The sequence below is a fragment of the Netta rufina genome (genome assembly GCF_964035555.1).
Source record: "Netta rufina genome assembly, chromosome: 1".
NCBI classification, from domain to species: domain Eukaryota; kingdom Metazoa; phylum Chordata; class Aves; order Anseriformes; family Anatidae; genus Netta; species Netta rufina.
The window spans coordinates 206,251,206-206,276,314 of NC_140123.1; the positions used below are offsets into that span (position 1 = coordinate 206,251,206).

The window sequence follows — 25,109 nt, forward strand, 5'->3', positions numbered from 1 at the left end:
GGGATGCAGACATCTGAGCACCGTCTGCACAAAATGCACCTTCTGAAACACCTGGGAGTCCGTGCTGGCCTCACACGGGTGACAGCCCGGTGTTTCCCTTCAGCTATCTCTGAAATTTGGCCATTTCTAGCATCACTTCCCCTTAAACACCAACGAAACCCAGCCGTCCCTCTCAGCACCACCTGTAACTTGCTCAGCCCTCTCATCGCTACGCGTCCTGCTGTGCAGCTCCTCACATCACATCTGTCAGGACTTCGACCTCCTGTCCTGTCAGCTTCACCTCATTGTCAGCCCAGCCACCAACAGAACAAGGCACCAGAACCGTCCACCACGTTCAGAGCCTGTTGTAGCCGCAGTAACGAAGGAAGAAGTCGCCACATGCTCTGTGCACAACTTGGGAAACCCAACCTCTGGTGTCTCACAACGGCCCAGGCCAAGCCTGAGTGCAGCAACCCAGCCATCCCAAAATTCAGCTTGGAACCAGATCCTCCCAAATACTGCTTCCAGACCAGAGCCTGCAGGAAAGCGTTAGGTCAGAAGTATGTAATATGGGTAACAATTCATCTGTAAGTGCCTACACAGGAAGGAAATAAAATTTAAGGAGGCTCTTTCTGTCCTGCTGACAAGGGCAAAACTAAATCAAAAGCTTTGGAATTAAATTGCAGAAATTCTCACTGGTAATGACGCAGAATTTCCTAACAAGGAGGCCTACTGTTCATTGCAAAATCTCATGACTTTAAATCTCAAGAATTATAATTTGTACCAGTCAAGAAATCACCACGTTAATACCAAAGCTTTGTTTGTACAATTTGATCACTGTGGTCATTTCCTGGTCTTAAAAATCTACTGTCATCTGGGCTGCCACGCACCAGAGGCTCAACCCTCAGCTGCACCCCGAAGAGTCGGGAGAAGTCCTGAAAGACACAGGTCACCAGGGAGCTCAGCAGGAGCTCAGAGAACCCCTCGATGCCATGGATCTTGGGCGAAGGCCCTGCAGCACCCAAACCCAGCGGGCAGTGCTGCAGGAGCACAAGGCACCTTGTCCCCACAGGGCTGGTTTGCCCCTGCCGCGTTGCTGCTGCCAGGAGGATGGCACTGATGCCACAGGGGCACCCGAGTGAAACCGATGCTCCAGTTCCTTGGCACCTGCCATGGCCAGAGGAGTGCCCGGACTTGTGAGCTGTCACTGCCCTGAGCTGCTCGTCTTTGCTAGGAGCTGCTCCCAAGGACCTGATGCAGTAAACCCCAGCCCTGACTTTGACTCTTGCAGCATTGCAGTCGATCTCATTTCAAGATGAAGGCTTCACATTTACAGAGTGAAAAAAGAAAAAGGATTCTAAATTGTATTTACTGTAGGATATCTTAGCTACTTGGCACTTCTCACCCAAAATCCTGAAGGCATGTCCCAGAATATTGGAGCTGGTCAGTGAATAACGAGCACCTACAGAGTAAATGTATTTGGAGGTAGGAAGAGGAGGGGTGCCACAGAGGTTAATTAAAATCAGCTCCCGAGTTTTAAAGTTTCTAAGGCTAGTATAAAAGATGGGTCAAAAGCAGCATTTACCATACCTAGATTCTACTGAGCTTTGTTTCTACACTTCCATTGGATCTCCATAATGATGATACCACCCTTAACAATACAGATGACAGACTTGGTGTTTGAAATGCTTCAAATACATCTTCCAGTCCCACTTTGTTATCATCCTGAGGGTCACAAAGTGTCACAGCACTCCTCTGCATAAAGGCCATATTCTGAAAACCATACATAAGCTCTTCAAGTTCCATGAAATGTTATAATACCAGTATTGTCCCAAAATTTGCTGCAGGGCTTTAGGCCAGCTTCTCCTCTGCCTGCTAGACCAACAGTGAGATCCTCAAGCTCTGACCATGCTTCCTGCACCACACCCCGTCCTCGTGCCCCAGGGCTGTGCAGAGCAGGAGCTGTGACTCTCATGGACCTTCATAAGGCCACGAGACCCAGCACCAAGCAACTCACAGCACTGACACTCGACTTGTAGAGGATTCTGTTGCTGAATGTCAGGTCTTCACACAAAATGTTGGACAGGAAAAGAAACCAAAACTCCCTCAAATGCCCGGCGGATTGCTACAGATTGAAGCAAGTACAAAGCTTGGATCCAGGTGGCTGGATCACTGAATTCACCCAAGGCGATTTGTCTCAGTTACTGCAGTAACATCAATTCTGGCTGTTCTTTACACAAAGGGATGCAAACAAACATCTTTTGCTGAGTATCAAACTTTAACCCTTCCTGCAGAGAAAACCTGGCAAAAGACAAGTGGGAGTTGGTGAAGCACACGCGTCCTAAAATGCCATCTGTGCAGAGACCCTCCCTGACCTGGCCTTGAGCTCTCCGAGCACCTTGCAACTGTGTCTTGACTGTGGAACTGGGCCAGCCCTGGGCATTTGTAGGACTGCAGAAGGAATGCTGGCTTGCTGTGCCCAAGCTCACATGATGACCAGGAACAGGCAAAGAGACATTTGTGATAGCTGCACAAGCTTCCAAGTACAAGGACTGGAGCTGTGTGGTCACACTGCCCGATTTTCCCGTGATGCTAAACATCATCCAGTGCTCATGGGGAGTGTTCCAGAGGAGGCTGGAGACAATACTGGTCCCCAGGCGGTTCTGCTGTGTCCCAGCAAGGAAGGATTGGGCTGGGTTACAAACTGAGCCTTTCCTGTCTGCCTCAGCTGGCATCTCACTACTGGCACTGGGTTACCTGGCAGCCCCTGCATCTACCGGACGCTGCTGCCATGCATGTGATGCCAGTCCCACGCTTGGGCTGTCTGAGACCATTCGTGGAGCAAAGGACCTGGTCTCCAAAGCACAGCCACACTCGTGCATTGCCGTGCCCAAGCTTATCAGCTCTGACAGCTCTGTGTGACTGGCTGATTAAGTTGTCCCCCAGTGGGATTTCTGCAATATGTCCCACCAGACCTGGCAGTCACCCCTGGGAATTGCCCAAGCCACACAGAAGCCAGAGGCAGGTTTGGAGCTGAGCAGGACATGAGCAAGCCACATGGGTTCGGCAAGCTCTCCATAACAGTCCGGCTCAAATGCGTGGACAGACACTGAACGTGGAGGTGGAGGTGGTGCTGTGTTGTGTACAGGAGTGGAGAGGCTGCAGACGGCAGCAGCGGGGACATGGGGCTGTGTGAAAGCAGGGAGCCCAGGGAGGGAGGGCACAGATACAAAGCTTGCTCCAAGGAGCAGCGAGAGCTGGGCAGACCTGGAAAGTGGGTCTGCGTCCTGCCATCAATACAGGTACTCTTGGTAGAGCAGGTAAGTGCTTGCTTGATTGGAAACCTGGCAAAAACAAACAAACAAACAAACAAACAAAAAAAACCACAAAGATTTGCAACATTTTGGAAAGAAGCAGGAGCAAAACAAGCCCTGCACTAGGTTGGTACGACATCTTCTCGCCAGCAGCATACAGGATCAGCTGCTTCAGGAGATACACATATCACAGGAAGCAACAATCTTGGGAGACTTCTTGAATAACATGCCCTGCCTGGGGACTTCTCCCCAAATTAAAGAGACAAACGGAAGCTGATGCCATGGAGCAAGCACTTTGGGCCATTCCAATCTCTCTCTCTCTTTTTTTTTTTTTTTCTTTTTCCCCCAAACACAATTCACATTACAGGCAATATCTTTGCTGTTCATTAAATTATCTCCTCCTTACTTAGCAAATGGCTGAGTCAGGGACTGTGTCCCCCTCCACCACTTTCACAGAACCCACAGCAACCAGACACCAAATGAGTTTGAACTGGCACAGTCAGCACTCCTTGCTCAGGGAACAGGTAGCATGGATTTGGTGAGACCATGTGTGAGGTGTGGTCACTGCATCAGCTGTAACAACCACTGCTTACAAGGATGGCCCCAGGGAAGTATGTAAGAATACTTTATGTATCATACTACTACAGGGATAGTGCCTGATCTGTGGTCATGCTAGGCAGAAAGACAGAGGTTGCTGGAAGAACCTTCTATGTATGCATAGAAGAGTGACTGAGTTCAGGATATTATATGCCTAGAAATATCATCTCTCAGCATTTTATCATGAAAACGTTTCATCTCGTACCTGTGCTCAGCACAGGTCTATCACCTGTGTACGTGAAAGGCAGGGCTGGTCTCTGGGCTGGGAAATGCAGCAGTAAATCCAGCTGCTCACCACTCTCCTTCAGGGTGCTGAGTGAGGGTGCTGCCTCACTGCTGCCCCTTGCTCCATCCACACGACTCCCCGAGGCAACAGCTGCTTGCAAACTCCGCATCAGAAAGCTGCACTTCACCTCCTGCAGGGATCCAGGAATAACCTCTGCCCAAATGCCCCACTGGTTTGACTGGGACCTGGCCTCCCCCATCTGCTGGAGGCAGAGGGAGATGGGCTGGGCTGGGGAGGGCTGGCTCCCCCTGCCTGGGATGCAGTTGGTGGGGCAGTGCCACACGGATGGGCAAACCCAGCTTGGAAGGAAGCAGCACGACTGCTCTAAGCTGTGCAGGATTCTCACACCCTCTGCAGCATGAAGTGCAGCTTCCTTTGAGGATCATCCAGCTGTGTCTCACTTAACCAGCTCCTTCCCTCTGCAGGGACTTTGCTGACTCTGCTCCCTGCCGTTCCCGGGCTCCTTCTCCAGATCACCCCAAGAGACCTGAAGCGCTTCGCGGTCTAAATGGAGCGTGAGCGGTGCTGCCAGGTGGGGCCAGGACAGAAGATCCCAATGCTGTTTCCAGCGTAAAGCCCCCAGCAGCAGGAAGCACGAGGCTGGGAAATAAGGGGATGACAGAGCTGCCACAAGCCCCTCTCCGCCAGGAGGGTGCTGCTCCCCGGGGGGATCTGCAGACCCACCGGCACCCCCACCCCAGGCGGCAGCACCAGAGACCGCGTCCACCCCGCGGGGGCTTCCGAGATGCGGCCCCTGCAGCCCTGCCCAGAGCCCCTGCAGAGCTGCAAATGCCAGAGCCAGACCCAGGTCCCGCACAGCCTCACGCCCACTGCCCAACCCGCTCCAAGTCCGCTCCCTCAGCCTTGGCAGACAAAGGAAAATACAGAGCTTGCAGATGTTAGGAGGGCAAACGCAAAAAAAAATGGAAATAGGGCACAATTTATCCCATTTTGTCCTAACATGACAGCTGCAAGTCTGATCCGGCAAAAAAACGGATGCCATTTTGAGCCCTGAAGTTTCACTCCACATTACACAGACTGATGTGAGCAGTACATGGACAGACACATATGTCACATATTTAGGGAAGGGGAGAGACAGGGAAGGAGAGAGACAGCGACCATATTCTGACTGGAACACAAACACACCCCCCGGCACACCGAGCCCCTCCGAGACACGGACAGAACAAAGGCAATTCAGGAATCCTGACAGAAAATCACACCCAAGATTTAAGCCCAAACCACAACGATCTCCATGCACACGGAAGTACAGGAAAGGTGCAGCTCTACCAAAGGAGCTGACAGCCACTCATTTAAGCTTTCCCTCCCGCATCCTGCACCCTACATGCAGGGGAGGGATGGCAGCCTGTGCCGCTATGCCTCTGCTGACAGCAGCTGCATTTCAGAGACCCCCAGCCTCTGCCGTGCCTTCAGCCTGGAAATGCAGGCGAGAGCAGCCCCAGCCTGCGGGGGACCTGCCCCCCATCGCAGGGGCTGAAGCCCATTCCTGTGTGAATATGAGCACATTCATTAGCAGTCCTCAAGGGACTCTTTTTGTAGCAAAAAGATCAGTTCCTTGAAACAGGAGCCACAGAAACAACCGGGTCCAATGTGCCGGTTGCCAGCGCTCAGGTATTGCAGGGCTGTGCAGGTGAAGCGTGCCCCAGGCACCAGCAGAGGCTGGCTGGCAGCACAGGTCCGAGGCAGAGCTTCCACCAGCCTGCCCTCGTGCTGGGGCTGAGCCCCAACACAGCCAGGGCCCCCAGGAGGACCCCAATTGTACACACTCAAAGAACAGTGAAAAACTTCAAGCACTTAAAAAAAAAATAAATAAAAATGCCATGGAGGACACCGGCCCTGCCCCATGGGGCTTACACCTGTACCTGGAACGGCAGATGCACTTCATACACCCAGTAAATAGGCAGAAGTGAAAACTCCTACAAATTCAAGGCTACAAATACCAGCATCTGTACCAGAAAAACACCCCAGAACGTTCAAGAGATGCACATTTACCATGAATGGCATTTTCTGTACAATGCACGTACCCAGAAATAGACTGCACTCACACTGCCTAGCTGTCAGAGAAGGAGAAAAGAGATTCCCTTAGGAGACCCTGATGCACAGGGGCTCGAGGGCTGCTCCATGCAGCCAGGGAAGCAGGGTCCGGAGCACTAACCGAGGTGACGAGACGGAGCTCTCCCCCAACCCCAGGACCAAGTGAAAGAAGCAGCCCTTACCTTTGGCCCCTCGCAACACAAACCCGAATCCCTCATGCTCCCTCTTCTGCAGCACGGCCGTCTTCTCCTCAATGATGTAGTCACTGGGCAGGAAAGAGCACAAGAGAATGATGCTAGGGTTAGATTTCAGCACCATGCTGCCAGGCGGAGGTGGCCTTTGTGCCTGTGACAAGGAGACCTCTTCTCATCGACTGTTTCATCTCAGCAAGGAGCTGGGAACACTCTGCTTCCCTCCCTCCCTTGCCCAAAGTCAGAACAAAAAGACGAAAGCTACTTTCCCTCAATAGGTAGGTGGAGGGAAGCCCTGGCTGCCTGGATCACCCTTCTGCCCACCGGTCCCCTTCTCAGTCACCTGCATACGCATGCAGGGAGCTTACTGATCCCACTTTGGGCTTCCCTTTAAATGATGCCCTTAACATATAACTGAAGAGTGGAGCGCCTGAGCAGAGGAGGTGCGGGGGGAGGCAGCCATCCATCCATCAGGGAAGATGCTCTGAGACTTTCCAGTTGCCTCTCGTATGAAAAAATTAGATGCCTGACAAAAGGAAAGGTGCCTCTTTGGTAAGTTTCCTGGGAGAGAGAGCAGCAGAGTTTATATCCTCATCCCGATGCTCTGATCTTCTCTTAAAATCCCCCCCCTCGTTGCTAAGTAACCGTCTGTCATTAGAAGAGGGGGGATGCATTTCATTGTCCTATTTTAACAAAGCCGCTCTTCCCTGCCCTCAACAGCAGCTAGACGAGAAGAACGGAAAAAAATCCGGTGCTGGAGAGAGAGGAATGGACGCGTGGCTCTGAGCAGCCCCCGGGTGCTGGCGGCCCTTCCAACCAAAATCGTCCACAGGCTCCAGGAGAGGCGGGGGGGCACGGGGAGAGGGCTTCTCTCCGCAAACGGGAGCTGAAATGCAGCCCTGCAAATCCCTCCCAGCAGAGCCGCATGTCTGACATCAGAGTGGAATTAATCAGGGACCTCGGTCCTGCTCGGCAGCACGGCAGGACGCGTTACGCACCGCGCCACAGCCCGGGCAGGCAGAGGGGGACGGACGGCGTGCGGCGGCCCCCTGACCACACGCGTGGGTGCCGGACCCCGACCCACAGGCAGGGCACGGAGCGGGCACGGAGCGGGCACGGAGCGGGCACACTGCGGCACGCAGACCCACCAGCCCCACGGCCGCCCCCTGCCCCGTGTGTGCCGCAGGGAAGCGGCTGCGCCACGCTGGGACCACGCGTCCACGCCAGGGGTGCAGGAGCCACGCTTTGGGGTGAAAGAGGGGCTGCGGGTGCTGCTGCACGGGCCTGGCTGGCGGCCCCGTTCTGTGCAGGCTCCAGCAGCCAGCGACGCCCCCAGACCGGGTGCTCTGCACCCTGTCCATCTGCAGCCCCGCCTGGCGATGCCTCTGTGAGAATTGCCATCTGTTTTTTGGTAGTTTTATGGCTCTGCCGTTAACATCACAATAGTATCTGGCTCTCCTATCACAGGTGGGCAGATTCCTTTGTTTTCCAAGACCAAGGGAAAGCGATCACAGAAGTGAATACATGCCAGGGCCACAGTACCAAGGCACTCTGGAAGACTCGGAAGAGATGCTGTCAGACACAGAACTCAAGCCTAAACTCCTTGGACTTCCCTGGTATTTCACTGTGTGCTATAACGTTATAATTTTGGACATCCTTTGGCATTACACGTTAAAAAAAAAAAAAAAGGTATCTATAAACCCATCACTTTGTGCAACAAAGTACCTAGGTGTGGACAAAATTCAACAAAACTATGTGAACTGCTTTAAAGGAGGTGGCTGCTGTCACACAGTCATCCATTTATGTCACATTTTCAACACATTGCCTGTCTTTCAAAAGCAGAGCTGGGTATGCATATGCTCCTTGACACGTGTAAAACTCTCCCTTCTACAACAAAATCCTCTCTTCCAAGCCTAGCAAGTTCTACTGGAAACAGATTCATACACAACGCCCAGAAGAGGCCATTACAGGAGAATGATTCTCCTGTCCACCTAAGGGCAGCCAGACAACCTCGAACCATGATTCCTGTATCAAGCCTTTACCTTCTCCTTGAGCCATGGCTTACTGTCTGGGAACAGAGCTAGACCTAAGACATTTCACATCCAGAGGAATATCCCCCCTTTTCCGTCAAGCCCTTGTAGATGCCCTGTGTGAGATCTTAACCCTAAACCATGAGAAATTCTGCCACCTCTACAAGCGTGCGTTTGTGCAGGTGTATGTGCAGGGGAAGGAGAGAGAGGGAAAGGCACACAAACGTTCTGTACAAAATTGTGGTTTAAATTTTAGCTAGTGGTGGGCCAAGTGCCCAACTAGTCCTGCTGTGATTGCTTTATCAATGAAAAAAGTAAGGAATCCATGATAAAATTCTGTACCTAATTCTTCCATAGGACCTCTGTGGTTGTTTTATCCAGATGACAAAACAAAGAAATTCTTGAAAAAAACACTTGTATCCTGTATAAGTACAGTTTATGCAGCCTCCAACAATCCTCACCTACCAAGACTTCCTCTAATAATGTACACCTTTAAATACGCTCAGCCCACTGCTGCTTTACCAAAAGTTACTTTGCAGAAATATTTAATTCTTTCAACCACCTCTGAATTAAACCTCCACCTGCAAATAAACCGGCGATTTAGATTTTAAATCTTAATTTAAAATCTAAACTTGTCAGAAACAACGGGAAAACTCCCCAACATGCTTCTTTCTGTCTCTGGATACTCCAGCAGTATGCATGTAGAGCCACCTGTGGGTTTTTTGGAAATGCTGGACATTTATTTGTTTTAGCACACTCCCCTCCTCTATGTCTTCCACAGAGGGATTTACAAAGTTTGATTTGCAAGGGGGATCTTGCAAGAGCACTCCCAGTTTAAGTCCCTCTGGAACCTGCAAACTCTTTGCCTTTTGCCATTTATCTCTACAAACACCAAAAAACGCCTCAGGTTCATAACCGATTACAGTAAAATCCAGTGGACACCTTCACTTTTTGATGTAGCCACACTAAATAGTTCTATAGATAGATCTATATAAAAAGTGAAATAAAAACCCACTAAATTTTTGTGAACTAGAATCATGGGGGAGTAGAAAGTCACCTGAGATGCCACTGATTGACACTGCTAGAGCTCTGAGAGCTGGAAAAAGAAGCAAAAACCAGCCTGGAGAAGGAGGTGAAGCAGTGCAATCAAAGATCTGTGATAGTGTCATACCAAAAAAGTAACCTGAATTACTCATTTCTTTATTTTTGTCTAAATAAAAATAGGAACTTTCAAAAAAATGTAGTGAGGAGTTATTTGAATTTTAAAATATTTGAGAAAGATTAAGCAAAATAGTGATTTAATACTCTTGGGACATAAATGTTAATCAAGTTATGATACCTTATGGAAAACAGCCCCTCAGGTTCACTGCCAGATTACTGTGCCCTACATGTAGCTGGTCAATGAGTAAGCAGATGAGCTAGTGTAACGGCACAGAGGCATCAGAGCACGGCCCTTCAGAGCTGCTGCTTGAGACGACACAAAGCCTGATGGGTTGCCTCGCTCCCGCAATGCCGGGGTTGGGTATCAGACCTCCTTCTGCTGGTTTACCTTTTACTGAAACCACGTTACAGACAGTTAATGCACTTGACCAGGGCTAATTATTTTAGTAAATTTGTGACTGTTTAGAGAGACAAACCCGATAGATCAAATGAACAATTACGAAAAAATAGCAAGGTTATGACTGGACTAAATAGCTACAATTAACTCCGGTCATCCTGGTAACACTGTGATGGCAAAGATGAGCTCTGACCTAAGTGGAAAAAACAGCAATTGGAGGAATTCAATGGTTTTTTTCTCCATTATCTGGGCCGGCTGAAGTTCTCTGAAAGTGCCTGGGGAGCTGGTGGAAAACATCTGAGAGCTGTGATGGATTGTTCTGAGAACCTGCATGGGATGCACGACACTCCAGAAGATCTGAAAAAGGCATCACGCGCATCTTTAAAAACAGGCAATAGAAAGATCAAAGGAAGTATAAATTGAAGTAACTCATCTTTAATTCCCAGGAAAACTCTCTAACAAACAACACAACAGTTTAATAAAACATCTAGAAGAATAGAAGGTGATAAATCCCAGGTGCATGGATTTGAAAGAACAAATCATGCTAAACTGACCTAATTTCTGTTTGAACACACTAGGTCTCATGAACATGGGAAAGGCAGTTCTATGATATATATCTTGATGCCAGTTAAACACTTTGAATGCTCTCACAAGACATTCTCACAAAAAGCAAGGGGAACATAAACTGCTGCACAGTGAGTAAATAGCTGGTTTCACATTTTTCACTGTTGAACTGGATGGAAATATGAAGTGGGATTTAAAAGTGGGTCTGTCTTGGGACAATCTCAATGCCTTCACCAATGACTAGGATGTAACAGAGAGCAAACTTAAACTTGCAGAGGATCCTAACTCAGAGGACAGCAAAATGTTGTAAGAGAGGATTTGTATTCATGTGGTACCATCACTGGAGCAATGATCTAAAAAATACTGGAGGAGAAAGGAAAGTGCAAGGCACTAGGCAAGAGCTATGAAAAGAAAGGCAGAGGCTGCAGAGGGACTGGCTGGACAGCCAGCAGGGAAAGCCAGAAATACCACTTTGGACTCAGAAGCATCAGCTGCAGTGTCACACTGGACAGACTGGAGAAAAATAAGCAAGAGTGCTGTCTAAGATCTGACATAATCCTTCTGCCCTACCCCATGCGGCAGTAGCCTTGGGAGTCATCGAGTTAAACGTGGGCGTACATAAAACAAGCACCTACAGTGAGCAAGTTGCTCCAGGCTCCTTTTAGACTCAATGGAGATCTGTTCGGTGAAGTCAATGGAGCTGTGATTCATCCCATGCTGAAATGACCGCCTACATTTTGTCAAATGAATGGCACCCCTGGCTTCACTGACTGCACACATCTGCATCGACTCTCAGGGAAAGCCAGGGCGATGAGCGCAGACACCTACATGGTAGACACCTACAACAAAGTGATGTGAATCACATTCCTAAAGTTAGATGAAGAGCAGCTCAGCTGTCCGGTTGCCAGCACCACACTTCCAGAAAGATGTGGGTCAACAGGAGAGAGTCCTGAGGAAGACATCTGGAAGATAAAGGGCCCAGCAAACATAGCCTGAGGAAAGACCTAGTTTGATGAACTGACTCAATTACTCCCAGGAGAAAATGCTTACAAGGTGCCACACCACTTTTCAGCAGTAATGATGCATGCTGAAGCACAGGAACAGAGGTGGTGGTGGAAGGTCACTTACACGGAGCTTTTAGATCATTCCTCCTCAGGAATAATTTAAGGGCAGCTGAGCCTGATGTAGGTGGAATATGAACCACATTAGGCCTCTCCCAGTAAAAACCTCACTTACATACCTTGGTGTCGCAGACCCACAGCCAGGCAGTGACAGAACAGTGTAATTCTGCTCAGGTACCTTGTGCAGAAAATGTCTGATGCAACAGAAGGATGATTTATAGCAACGATGAGTAACTGGGCCACAGGCCAGTCTCTGGGTACAACAGCCCAGGTCTTTGTGAACAAACTTTCTTCTCTGCCCCAGAAAATCAAACCAGAGCACAGAGCAGCTCTTTCCAAGCTGCATTTCAGAAATTGCCTCTGACTAGAGCTGGCCTTGCTCTGTAACTGGGATTGTCTGGGAGTTGGCCCAGTTCAAATCTATCCCGTGGAGCAAGCTAGCAATGAAACAGCACGGATGAGTATGGCACACAGGCCTCCTTCCTAACCCATCTCACTTCCCAGGGCTGGTGATGCTTTAGGGAAAGCAATCACCATTAGACTTGTACACCAAACACTTAAGCTTCTAGCAGAAATCAACAGGGTACAGGCATGTTCCCTGGAGGCTTGGGATGGACTGGGCACATCGCTATCGAGCAGGTACAGCATCCCTGGCAGCAAGGAGGCCGTGGAGATCTGGCCAGGCCCGAGCGCTCTGCAGAGGCAGGTGTCACAGTCCTGCTCTGCTGTGACACAGGTGCTGGCCAAAGAGTAACACGGCTGTACTGGCTCTTTGAATACAAGAGAGAAAGAATGACCACAGCAGGTCAGACTAAGCATCTCATCTCAAACATTTACTGCCAGCAGAAGCCTGGGGAAGAGTAAAGGAGCAGGTGTGCTAAGTGTGCTTCTGTCCTAGAAGAGCCTCCTAGCCCCTCAGACTGGCAGCCAGGGGACCTGAGCAGTAATATCAGAGTGGAACTGGGAAAAGCCCTATCCTGAATGGAAAAATGATCCACTTAAAACTCCATGAAAATGGATCATGACATCTCTGGAAATGCAGGTGACAGTGGTGCTTCTGTAATGAAAGCAAAGGACACCAGGAAATGGAGAGGGGGCCAGAAAGGAGCCTATTTATGCTTGTAACTGATCCTAAGGCACTGATTATCATCAGTAACATTTTCTGTTTAATTCAGTCAGGAGGTAGCTCATTAAAGGCACTGATTATGAACTACGTCAAAAGCAAACTGACACATGAAAAGCAACTCTTCCCCCAGAAGAAACCACCTTCCAGCCACACACATACACACACACAATTTGAAAGCGCAGCAAAATCCCAGGAAGGATGTGTTGTTTGAGATCACTTTTCCCTCCTGCATTGGTCAAACGCATTTCGTCATCAGTTAAAAACCCCAAGGAGGGCTGTTCAGTCCTAGATGAAATGTGGGCTTTGAGAACCAGAGAAATTCTGAAGATCAGATGGTTAGGAAAAAGTGGCACCTTCCCAATTCAAATATGGACAGTTTTCACAGGATATTTTCAGTACTGGAAGCGTTTTATTTAAACACAACAAACCAGTAAGTTCTAGGAAGTTAACCAAAACATTAAAATAAGGCAGCACATTAAGGGAATGAGAAGTCTATGATACATTTCACCAGGACTTCAAACCAACAGAGATGATGAGAAAGCTGCTAAGACCTTGCTGAAAAGCAGTCAAGTGAAGGAAAAGAAGCCATTGCAGAGATACAGAAAAGGTAAGCCTGTGGAATAATCAGGCTGATATTAATGCAGGCAGAAAGAAGCTATTTGTCCCAAATTTTTCTCCTCACTTGCCAGAAAAGGCATTGCAGCTGGAGAGGTGCTGCTCTCCAGCTCCTTCTCACCGGGCATGCTCTCCACCAGACGTGCCGAACCCGACACACCGACAGTGACCACGGGACGCGGACCAGCGAGCGTGGCCCCAGGCTGCAGAGAGACGAGATTCATCATCTGTGACTTCCAGCACCGCTTCTTCGGCAAGCGGTGGAAAATGGTGTCGACTAAAAAAGGAGGCAAAGGCAGGCTCTGATGCATGCTTAACGCTGCTAAATTACACCTGTGGGAATTCTGCTCCACAAAAACAGCATTGTTCAAAGCTGACATCGGAGCCAATCGGTTGTGCAGATGCACAGAGAGACAGACAAGGTAACATGCAACAGCATCTCAAGTCTTAAGATGTATCGCTAGCTCATGAAGCCTATGCTGCATATATTTAAAGGGGAAAATCATCATAAACAGGGACGTTACAGTTATTGGTATTGCTAGCTTCAGTTGCTGTCTGTACTGAGAAAGAATAGATGACGCCTAAAATCTCCCTTTGCCTGAATGAAAGGAGATTAAAGAACATTATGTCTGTGTTTGTCCAATATGTATTTATGGAAGAACAATGCATATTTCTATAAATAATGAAAACAAGTCCCAGAAAATCCAAATTCTACAATGTGGATTTATCCGATCCTCAGCAAAGGAGACAGATGGAGACTGTTTAAGGACACCATGCTGGCGACACAGTGCAAATACATTTTGCAGATTGAGAAAGAACAGAAAGAAGCTGGCATGGCTAAACAGCAGGAAAATGGAGGTTATAAAAGACAAGAAAACATCCTTCTTAAAGCTGAAACCATGGCCAAGTGAGGAACAAGGAAAGAATTGTAACTCCGTCAGGCTAAATGTAAAAACATAGTTATGACAGGCCAAACATAAATCTGTGGAACAATTTGCAAAAGGCATCAAAACTAATACTAAAATCAGTTTTCACACACATATGAAGAAGGAAGCCTACCAGAGAATCTCTGGGGTGGGACAGTCACAGTGCCAAAGCTCCACACAGGGTACAAGGCCGTAACAGACACCTGAACAAAACCCGACCTTCGTGCTGTGGGGAGGTCTTCCCTTTGGAAGCACAGGGACTTGCAGACAGATCCAAGGCTGAAGCGCCTCTACAAGAGGCCATGGAACAAAAAAAGGGTCACAGACCGCCAGGACAAGACTGCAGACAGCCAAGGTCCTGGAGCACCCTGTGTCTGGAAGAGCAGCGCTCGCTGCGGTGTGCGGGCTCCAGCGGGGCTGGGCTGGGGGGCGCATGGCACCGCTTTTTGCAGGACAGCAGCAGAGGAGGCAGCTCCAGGCCTGTGATGCCAACACTGGACACGGCTCTACTACTGGGATACGGCAGACAGCCAGCACACACAAGGGTACATCCCAGCATCACAGCTGGGAACGTTAGCGCAGCATTTTAAGAGAACACCTTGCCTCCTAATCTTACTGCAGTTCCCTGAGGTCATGCATATGGATGCAGAGAAAGGAGGTCCCTGCCAGGCTCTGTGATTCAGAGATTCTCTGGGATTTGTAGACAGTGGGGATGAACCAAACTTATGGGGGTGCAGCCAGCCCCCTCAGGAAGCTGTCATGGTCCCCCAAAATTACCAGTGCAGAACAGCTTGTGTCTGCACCATTCGGATACCCCTCTTCGAGCCCAGTGCCTAGGGACGTGCACAGCACAAGGACAGGCAAAAGTGTTGGAGGCTACAGGGCCTGCCAGGATTGTGCTGGTGGATCATGCAGAGAGGATATCAATCTCACCACCAGCACCTTTAGGAAGTGCTAGCTTGAATCAAATCTCCCCAGCACCACAAGCAGGTTTTCTTCCAGAGATGCAATGGGTCAACACTGCAACAGAGCAAGGGGTAAACTGACATGCAGCCAGAGAGAATGGCCAAAGACAAAGGCCTGCAAAAAAAGCATAGATACAAGTTATTTGACAAGAGAAACTGAACTGAAGCCAACTTACAAAACCATTTGACAAAGTCCTTCACTGAGATCTCTTGAGGAAGCCACGAAGGCATGTGATAAAAAGGAAGGTGCTTGTATGTTCAATTTATCAGAAGGTAGAAAATTATAGGATTTCACATCAGATTAAAAGTCAGCGGTGGAGTCTTGCAGGAATAGGTGCCAGGACTTAAGCTGCTCAACATACCCCTAGATCACTTATGAGAGAGGAATGAAAGGCAACCAGGTTTTCTGATGATGCTGAACTATTCAGAATATTAAAGATGAGGAAAACTGTGAAGAACTGTAGAAAGATCTTCTATCACTGGGGTTAAAAATCTAAGATGAAATGTAATGTTGACAAAAACTGAGGCACATGAGGAAAAAAAATCTCTCCTCATACATAAGATACCAGGCTCTGAGATGACCATTACCAACCAGGATTAAGAACTCTGGGATATGGTAAACAGCTCAAGAAAAATGTCACCATAATGTCCTACAGTGGCCAGGAACTATTAGCAAAGAAAAGTGATTCAGACAGAGAACCATTATATCGCTGGCACAGCCAAAGTGCCCCCACACCTTAAATACTTCTGGTTGCTCTGCTCTTCCCACTTTGGAAAAGAATACAATCAAACTAAAAAAAAAAAAAAAAAAGTTTCATAGATTTTTGAAAGTATGGAAAGCTTTTTTTTTTGCAGAAGCAATGGTGCAGCTTAGTACTACATAACCTGGGAAAAACACAGTTCAGGGGAAATAGTTTGACCAAATCCTGAGTGCTGTGGAGGCTAACTTTATGGTCACTCTAGGGAGCTCTGGATAAACCCTTCCCAGCTCACAAACCACACCCCCGCACTGAAAAGACACTTGTCTGCCATAACTACATACGATGGTACTCAAAGTGTTTTCTTCTAGGAAACCCACTTTGCATTTGGGAAGAAATATGGCTCTAAGGAGTCAAAACCATTACACCTAAGCCACTTCTGAAATCTTGCTGGTAGAAACTGCAGGACCAGCAGGCTTGCACAGATGACCCATGCAAACTTCTCAGACAGCTGGAGTCACTCACTGCACTCTCTGGTTGCTTTGACAATGTACACAGAATCGTGCAGTTTCTGAATTAACACCACTGACAGCACCGAAGACTGGCTGTCCGTGGCCTGGTGAGGAGCGTGTCAGTGATGGGACCGGCTGGCCTGCTTCGTGCTCTGGCAGCTCAGATGTTTTAAGTTATTCACACTGATAGCTCTGTTTCTGCAGACCCAAACTGGAGAAAAACAAAGCAAAACAAAACAAAACAAAGCAAAACCCCTTCACACATAAAACAAAAGGTGAAATCTCAAAAAGACCCAAGTATTTGATCGTACCTGATAGGAGATGAGAGCTTCAGCTGCTGAAGAAATGGTTAGAGCACTGGCAGTCCATACAAAAGTTCCCATCAGCTATTGTCTGGTTTTGGTCATTGCTGCATCGTCATTGTACAAATTAAATCAAGAAAACTTATTGCAAGCCCTTCTTGGAGTAGATAATTAGGGCTTCATTTAACTTCTCCTAATAACTCTATCCACACATACTCAGAACTTCCACAAGTGTGAGCTGAATTGCCAAATATTCTGATGGAGATAACTTGTGTGATGGAGTAGAAGGGACAATGACTGTTAAGTTTGCACAGTCTCCTGGCTTCCTCTTTTCTGGCAAAAACAAACTATACTTTGGACAGATCTTTTAGAACCTTTATGATTTAACTATGACACGATCCTCATCTCAAATCTTTCTTGCTTTACCCTAGCAAATCCTAGCAAGGCTGTTGACAACTATTTGCACTTTCTTCATCTGGGGTATTTAGTGGCTACAGTTTGTCTTCCCGCTGGAGCAAAAGGAGGAGGAGCGGTGTGTGCGGTGTGTGATTACCTTGTCACCATCCTCCTGCTATTAGAGTGCAGGTAGCTTGCTGAGAAGTTATCTGTTCGGTGGCATTATCAGCACACAGGACTTCTATCTCCTGCAACATCTGCGCCATGGGCAGTGCAGGTCAGCAGCACAGCCCTTGCTGTTGACTGGTTTTCCTGTTCAGGGTTATCAGTACAGGCCATGCCTTCAACCCCTGATTTATTGCATCTCTTGGTGTTTTCTCAGACATTTCCACTGATATTTTAGTCATGCCACTCTTGGTATTTCTTTTATGGCAGAAAGCTGCATCATAGGAGGGTCAGCCTGGGTGTTAGAACAGGTTCTTCACCAAGAGGTGGTCAGGCACGGGGACAGGCTCCCCAGGGCAGGGATCATGGCACTGAGCCTGCTGGAGTTTGGGAAGTGTTTGGATGATGCTCTCAGACACACGGTCTGATTTTTGTATGGTCCTGTGTGGAGTCAAGAGCTGGACCTGATGATCCTTGTGGTTCTCTTCCAACTCAGGATTTTCTAGGCTTCTATGATTCCTGAACAGTTTCCACACCAGGACTCATGCAGTGCCTGGGAGCCCTGGCCTCCTGGTATGTGTCACAGGATGCTGCCGGTTATGTTGACCTGCTCCCTCTGTGGAGTTGGTCATGCTCATTTTGAAGAAGTGATGAAGAACAGCAACTAATCCGAGGTCACTAGATGTCAGGCTTTCTTAATACACGCTTGCCTAATGAGCTGATTGTGTTCAGGCAGTGCTTCAGCATTGTAATACTGGAAGCTGCTGCACGCTGTAGATATTCTCCAGTCTTGCTCTCTAAGTTATTTAATGGTAATGGTTATGTGACCCAAGATATGGGCACTGTTTCTTCAAATCACACCTCTTTGCATTAAAGGTAAATCCAGCTCCTTGTAACTGCAATCCTTTAAGATATCATCCTCATGAAGCTCAAAGGTAGGGTCCCAAATCATTGAGATAATTTGTCTTACTGCCTTTTGAAAGACCTTAGATTCGCAGGATACTTGAAACAGTAAGAAAAGCAGCTCATGACCCCTAAGTGGAGCAATGAATGCAATGGGAAAATACTTTTGCTGGAACTATTCATTGATTTCCAATTTGCTGAGCAGTTCAATACCTTGCAGCTTGGGGAAGGAGTACCTGATTTTCTCACTTTTACAGGGTATTTGAGTCTCCCACTCTTACTGAAGTATCGGTGCACAAGCACATGACCTCAGAGTGCCTTGTTTTGAGGACTGTGAGCACACAAAAAACTCATCAGCTGATGCAGTAGCTTGCTTGAGGGTCATATGTTTGAACTGATTTTCAACAGCCTTCGTCAGTGGAGGTGGTACTTAGTAAGGGGCATTGTGAAAAATGTTTGAGTAACCTTCTCAACTTGGGTCCTGTAGTATTGTTTCAGTTTTTCTTTGCCATTTTACAGACAGAACATTTTATTGTACAGGCTGTATTCCTGCAACTTGAGATTTGGCCAATTTAGTCCTAATTTTCTAAGAGCTCAATAGCAATTATTTGATTTCTCCAAGAGTACAGATGTCATGTGTGCAGCATCTTACATTACAGCTGCTTCCTTGCTGTTCTGGCAGTTCACAGGGATGACTTCTCTTGCAAGCAGACTCTTGTCATCAGCTGGTTCAGGAGATGAGTCAGAGGACACCTTTAAAATTTCTTGGTGAAACCATGAATGGCTGTGACCACCTCGAAGTGGCTTTTTATGTGTCAGACTATAAAATCGCCATATCTCAGCTCTAGTCATCAGTGTACATCCCTGGACAGCACCCCCATCATCATCAGCTTCCAGCCCTGACGTAAGGCTTCTTGCCCGACTGCACACATTGATCCCTTCCATGACATCTGCAACAAGAACCTGCTTAATAGATGAGGGAAAGGCCATGGATGTTGTTTACCTGGGTTTAGTAAAGCACTTGGCACTGTTTCCCACAGTATTCTCCTGGGTAAGGCTGCTGCTCGGGGCTTGGTTTGCTGGGTGGAGACCTGGCTGCCTGGCCGGGCGCAGTCACAGTGAATGGAGCTCAATCCAGCTGGTGGCAGTCACCAGTGGCACTCCCCAGGACTCAGTCTTGGGGCCTGTATTAACATTTTTATCAACAACTTTGTTGAAAGGATCGAATGCACCCCCAGAAAGTTCATGGATGACACCAAGCTAGGTGGGAGTGTTGGTCTGCTTGAGGGTAGGAAGGCTCTGAAGAGGGGGCTGGATGGGCTCAGTGGGTCACATCCAGTTGTGTGACGTTCAACAAGGTTGAGTGCGAGGTCTTGCACTTGGGTCACAACAACCCCATGCACTGACACAGGCTCAGGGGAGAGTGTCTGGAAAGCTGCCAGCAGAAAAGGAACCTGGGGCTGCTGGTTGACAGCCGGCTGAACAGAAGCCAGCCGTGTGCCCAGGTGGCCAGTGAGGCCACTGCTGTGCTGGCCTGAGGGACACTCCACAGGGGAGTGATCATCCCTCTGTACTCTGCACCTCAAGCACTGTGTTCAGTTCTGGGCCCCTCACTACAAGGAAGACATTGAATTACTTGAGTGTGTGCAGAGAAAAGCAATGAAGCTGGTGAAAGGGCTGGGAAACAAGACATGACAAGCAGCTGAGGGAACTGGGGCTGCTTAGTCTGGAGGAAAGGAGGCTGAGGAAAGACTTCATCATGATCTACGACTGCCTGAAAGGAGGCTGCAGCGAGGATGGTGTTGGTCTCTTTTCTCAGGTGACAAGCGACAGGATGCGAGGAAATGGTCTCGAGTTGCACCACGGTAGGTTTCGACTGGGTATTAGGAAGTGTTTTTTTCACAGAGGGCAGGGGTCAATCATTGGGATGGGCTGGCCAGGGAAGTGGTGGAGTTGCCATTACAGGAGACATGTGGACATGGCACTGAGGGGAATGGTTCAGTGACGGGACTTGGTAGGTCAGGTTGATGGCCGGACACGATGATTTTGAAGGTCTTTTCCAACCTAGTTGACTCTGATTCTAAGAAATGCCTTTAGCATGTACGTATGTTCAGATTAGGAGTATTCTGCCATTGCAGCTGCTCCAGACTCAGCACAAGCAGTGTAGTCACTACTGATTAACACATCCTTTATGGACTTAACTAAGAGTTTCTGTCTCTTTAATGGATGACTTATCACAAATGATGTTTTTTGGTTTGACACCTTCAGTTGTCCAGCTGAACTGCTCTCTCTGACGAATCAGACCAGGTAGGACTGCGATGGTCCCTCCAGGAAGAACTGTGACTGTGCATCACTACACCAGGGCTGCATGTAGAGCCAGGGTTACACCTTCACCTCTCACTGCTGGGCTGTGAGGGACTGCCGACACCACATACAATCTTAGCTCAGCTTCCTGGCTCATTTTAAGGGACTGCATCACGCAAAGATCATTTCACAAATTTACTGAAATTTGATGAAAATAACTTAGCTTACAATACTGAACGGGTCCACTTCTCAAAACCACTTTGCAGTGTTCTGTGATAAGAGAAGACCACGTGGACTATCTTCCTGTGTGATCACCACAGAGTAGCCTCTACCACTCTATTTTCTTCCTGGATTTGTGTTTCCATGTACTACTCACAATATCCAATAATTTGCACAATTCTCATTCTGAAGCAGCGGCTGTTTCCTGTGAGTGTGACACATTTGCTTTGTAATAATTATCATTAACTTTTTACTGTAATTAAGAATAACTTGAAGTTAACTTACTCTGGTGCTCTCAATATATTTTGTCATCTCTGTTTAAAACATGAACGCCCAGAAACAAAACCTCTTTTTTGTACCTTATACACTGATAATTTCACATTCAGTGGTTATAGAGGGTTTCTGCCAAGAAAAGACATAACGTGAAAAACAGTTAATTCACTGCTGCCTCCCAAGTTTATCAGCTACTTACATTGACATTAGTGACAGATACACTGACAGCACAAATTGTTTACTAAACTCTGTTTGCACAATCCTAATGTTGCTAATATTCAACACAAGTGCTCCTTTGCTCTGAGTCCAGTTAGAGGTGGCAAGTATCTTCTCAAACTTACAAACCGAGCAATTTAGATCTGAATCATCAAGAGCCTGTCCCTGTCTGGTATGAGCCACTCTTCCGTACATTACTGAATTTTTGTAAATCAATCACCTTCTCTTTCCTCCCCATCTTCTCTTACTTACTGCCACATACTCATAAAATGGACTGCAGACAAAAACCAAATCTCTCCTTTAGGAACCTGTTCCAGAAGTGTATTTATTACACTTAATTTTGTTCCGATAATAAAACATGCTGGTTGTCCAGAGCCCCATGTGTACTTCCACCCATAAAAAAAAGAACCTACATGTAGAAATGATGCGTACTACCATGAAAGACCATGACCACAGCAGAATACAGCCCACCTGAAAAAGCAATCCAGGATAATTTCCCTAGCTCCAGCCCCAGCCTACCCCTGCCCCACCAATGTCACTGAGTGCCTGTCAGCCAAAGCCCTTCAGCTGGTTTTTATTATGGGAGAGTTCACACTAATTTTTTAGAGAGCCTTGTTCACAGCTGATGGTTTGAATTGGAAATCAACGCAGTGCATACACAATGTGCTTAGCCCAGCTTTCCTTGCTGCTAAGCAAGCTGTTTGTCACAGCATTAAGCTTACAAGTAGTCTTCAAAAAATGAAAAGGCCAATATGACCATGACATAAGCATGTAATATCGTGATAAGGACTGTATGGGAAAAAGTAATGATCTGCTGAAAAAACAAATGTGGAAAAATAGCTGTCAGACACAGTTGCTTCTCAAGGAAGTGGATGAACATATGGATCTGAAACCTTGCATTTCTTTGACTGCCTAAAAAAAAGGAACATGGTTTACCTACCAAGGCAGCAGACCCAACATTACAGATAGCACTGGCAGCCCTGCAGACTCTAAACCATCACCTTGGCATTGGCTAAGGTTCACCTTATTCTCATTCAAACACTTAAGTCCACACAACTCATAGCGCAGGAGTCATATGCCAGAGGCTTCTCTTAACATCAGGGGATGGTGAAGTAAAAAAAAAGAACATATTTCTTAAAGCTATAATGCTTTTGACTTCTTGAGTTCTTATACTATAGATTTATTTGTCCACATCAATTTAAAAAAAAGAGAAAAACTATTTGTAAAGGTAATCCTTATGAAAACCACATTTAAAAAAATACCTCCAAGACAGTCACAGGGATGGAAATACTTTGATAATTAATACTTGCACCTTGGGAACCAGTGTATACATATCAAATGTATAGCAACCCTGACAGCTATTCTTGAAAAGACAGAAAATAACATAAATATAGCAGAAACTTAAGGAAAGCAAATAGAAAACTTTTTTTTTTTTTAAGATAAATGATCCAATTAATCACAAGCCTGAAAGTTAATTAGCATTCCTAACAAAACAAACACTAAAGGAAAATCACCCTCACAAAACATTCACAAGCAGCAGTAGCATACCAGCAGCCTTGATTGCTTTGAAGCCAGCACTGAACAGTCAGTGTACGGAGGAAGAGGGACTGATTTATAGTTTGATTCTCTCCTGCCCTGCAGCTTGAGTAGTAATTTACACCCCCACAAATAATTATAAAACCCACTGTGATTTGTTAGTATGTTATTCCTACTGTGCACATGACTGTTAGTATTCATACATGCAAATATATGCAACTAACACATGTAGCTCTACAAAATCTCTGGACTAACGTGAGCAGCATTCCTCATCCATGGCAGCTGTGATCCAGTGCCCTGCAGAAGGGTGGGTGGCTGCATCAGCTCTAGCAAGTCCTATGGAACTGCTCAGGCTCAGCACCACACAAACGACAGCCAGAGATGACCCTGTCCAGCCAGGAAGCACTGGGGACTTACCTTCTGTATGCCTTAAAAATACCATGGCGTTTCTGGTATACCATAAACCATAATATCATGTCCTTTACAGGCAGGGCAGAAGGGACTGCAGGGCAACATAAAGGTTTTTTGCCTCCATAGTACCAGTTATGAATCTGAAAGTGATGATTATACTATTGCTAATTATAATTAACATTCAGTCCCGCTACTAACATTTTAAATTCATTATTTATAGATAGATAGAAGTATCTGACAAGTGCTGTTCTGGAGACAGACAGGTGGAGACTAAGTTTTCAGACTGTTTATTTTGTTTCCTCAAACCATGCTTTTGTTGCACCAGTACCACGCATTGAGCCTCCTGCTGCTCTCTGCTATTACCTCTATGCACGGTTTGTACTCTGCAGTATTTCTGTGCCTTTTTACAAAGCACTGAAATCTGCCCTTCCCAGAGATGGGCTGTTGTGCACGCTGCTGCTCACAGCAGTTTTGAAAAATGGCTCTAATAGGCAGTTTGTTGGTGTATCTTGCTCGCGTGCTTAGAGCTAAACTGATTAGTATACAACCAAGACATTCTTCTTTAGACTGCTAAGTACTGCAGGGTACTGTTGCACACTTTTTTATTTCTTCTGCCTTCCTCTGTAACATGAAGTCCACAATTCGGGGTCATTTCAGCAGTTCAATTTTCATGCAAAATTAGGAAAGCAGCAGCACCTTATTTCCCAAGTCAGCTGCCTCCAGGATCATAGGTTCAATCTTCTCTTGCCATAAGATCTATGAAAACCCACTAGAGAAAGCATGATATTTAATTTCATGAAGATGAAAACAGCTCTTCCAGAATACCAATGGGACCCATTATTAAATAACATCTCTGACTGAAACATCCAGTTTCCCATTTGGTGATTGAATTTTCCCTTACCCTACTGAAGCCCTATTTGGCCTTTACATGAAGTGCCAGAACTGGCTATAATCATTTCTCTGGAATGAATCTTTTCTTCCTCAGCATCTCTTAAAGAAGATGGGCCAAGAAGCTACTTTCAAATCCCCATAGCTGATGTCAGCATATTAAACGTTGTACTAACTGGATTCAGTTCAAATCACAAAACGAAGACCTGTTGCTGCTGTCATTTGAACTTGAAGGGTACCTACGCCCTGAGCCAGTTACAGACTCGGGCAGGAGTCCCCTGCCTGCCCCAGTCTCCACCACCACCAGGCAGTCCAGGACCAAGGAGGCTGTGGCAGGCCCATGGCTGGGATGTGGCTGTGCCCAGTTCTGGCCTGCCCAGCAGCTGCTGGCTCTGCTCTGCTGGCACCGAGCCCACGCAACCAGGCCTGGCGGCCCAGCCAGGGCAGGTCTCACCGGGCCTCACCGGTGGCTCGGCAGGGAGCGACACGCAGAGTGGTGTGGGGCTGGGGGTAGCTGCCTTTGGGCTGGGGACTGAGGGCTCTGCTCTTGGTACTCCTGTGCTCAGGAGACAACAGTGGAGCTCTGGCCATGGCCACTCAGCACACACAGCGGCAGCAGCTTGCCACTCAGCGCCCTGGCACGGCTGCCCCACTGCTGCCCCCAGGCACACCTGGCCTGTGCAAGCTACACCACAACAGCCACCCATAGCGCAGAGGAATATGACTGGCTCCCAGCAGGGCCACCACGGACTTCTGACACCCAACGCGTCCTGGTCCCGCACCCCAGGGCCCAGCCCCAGGCCTTGCAGCGAGGACACGCTTCTCTGCCGCTCACTGACCCCGGCCTCAGGGCTGGCAACTTCCATCAGACCGCCCCCACGGAGGTCAGCCTCCTGGGAAGAAGCCACAGATTTTCACCATGCAGGCCCAGCTCTGATGCTCAGCACAGAGGGATTATCTCA

General features: G+C 47.6%; 1 protein-coding gene across 4 annotated transcripts in view; it reads right to left on the bottom strand.

Annotated features, from left to right (window-relative positions):
- The window catches only part of SHANK3 (SH3 and multiple ankyrin repeat domains 3), a 376,332-nt gene that overhangs the window by 81,313 nt on the left and 269,910 nt on the right, over nucleotides 1–25,109 (bottom strand). For all 4 annotated transcript variants that reach the window (XM_084305956.1, XM_084305955.1, XM_084305957.1 and 1 more), the window contains exon 16: nucleotides 6,411–6,493. In XM_084305956.1, coding sequence (XP_084162082.1) covers nucleotides 6,411–6,493 — 83 coding nt within the window. The remainder of the gene's footprint in view (nucleotides 1–6,410; nucleotides 6,494–25,109) is intronic.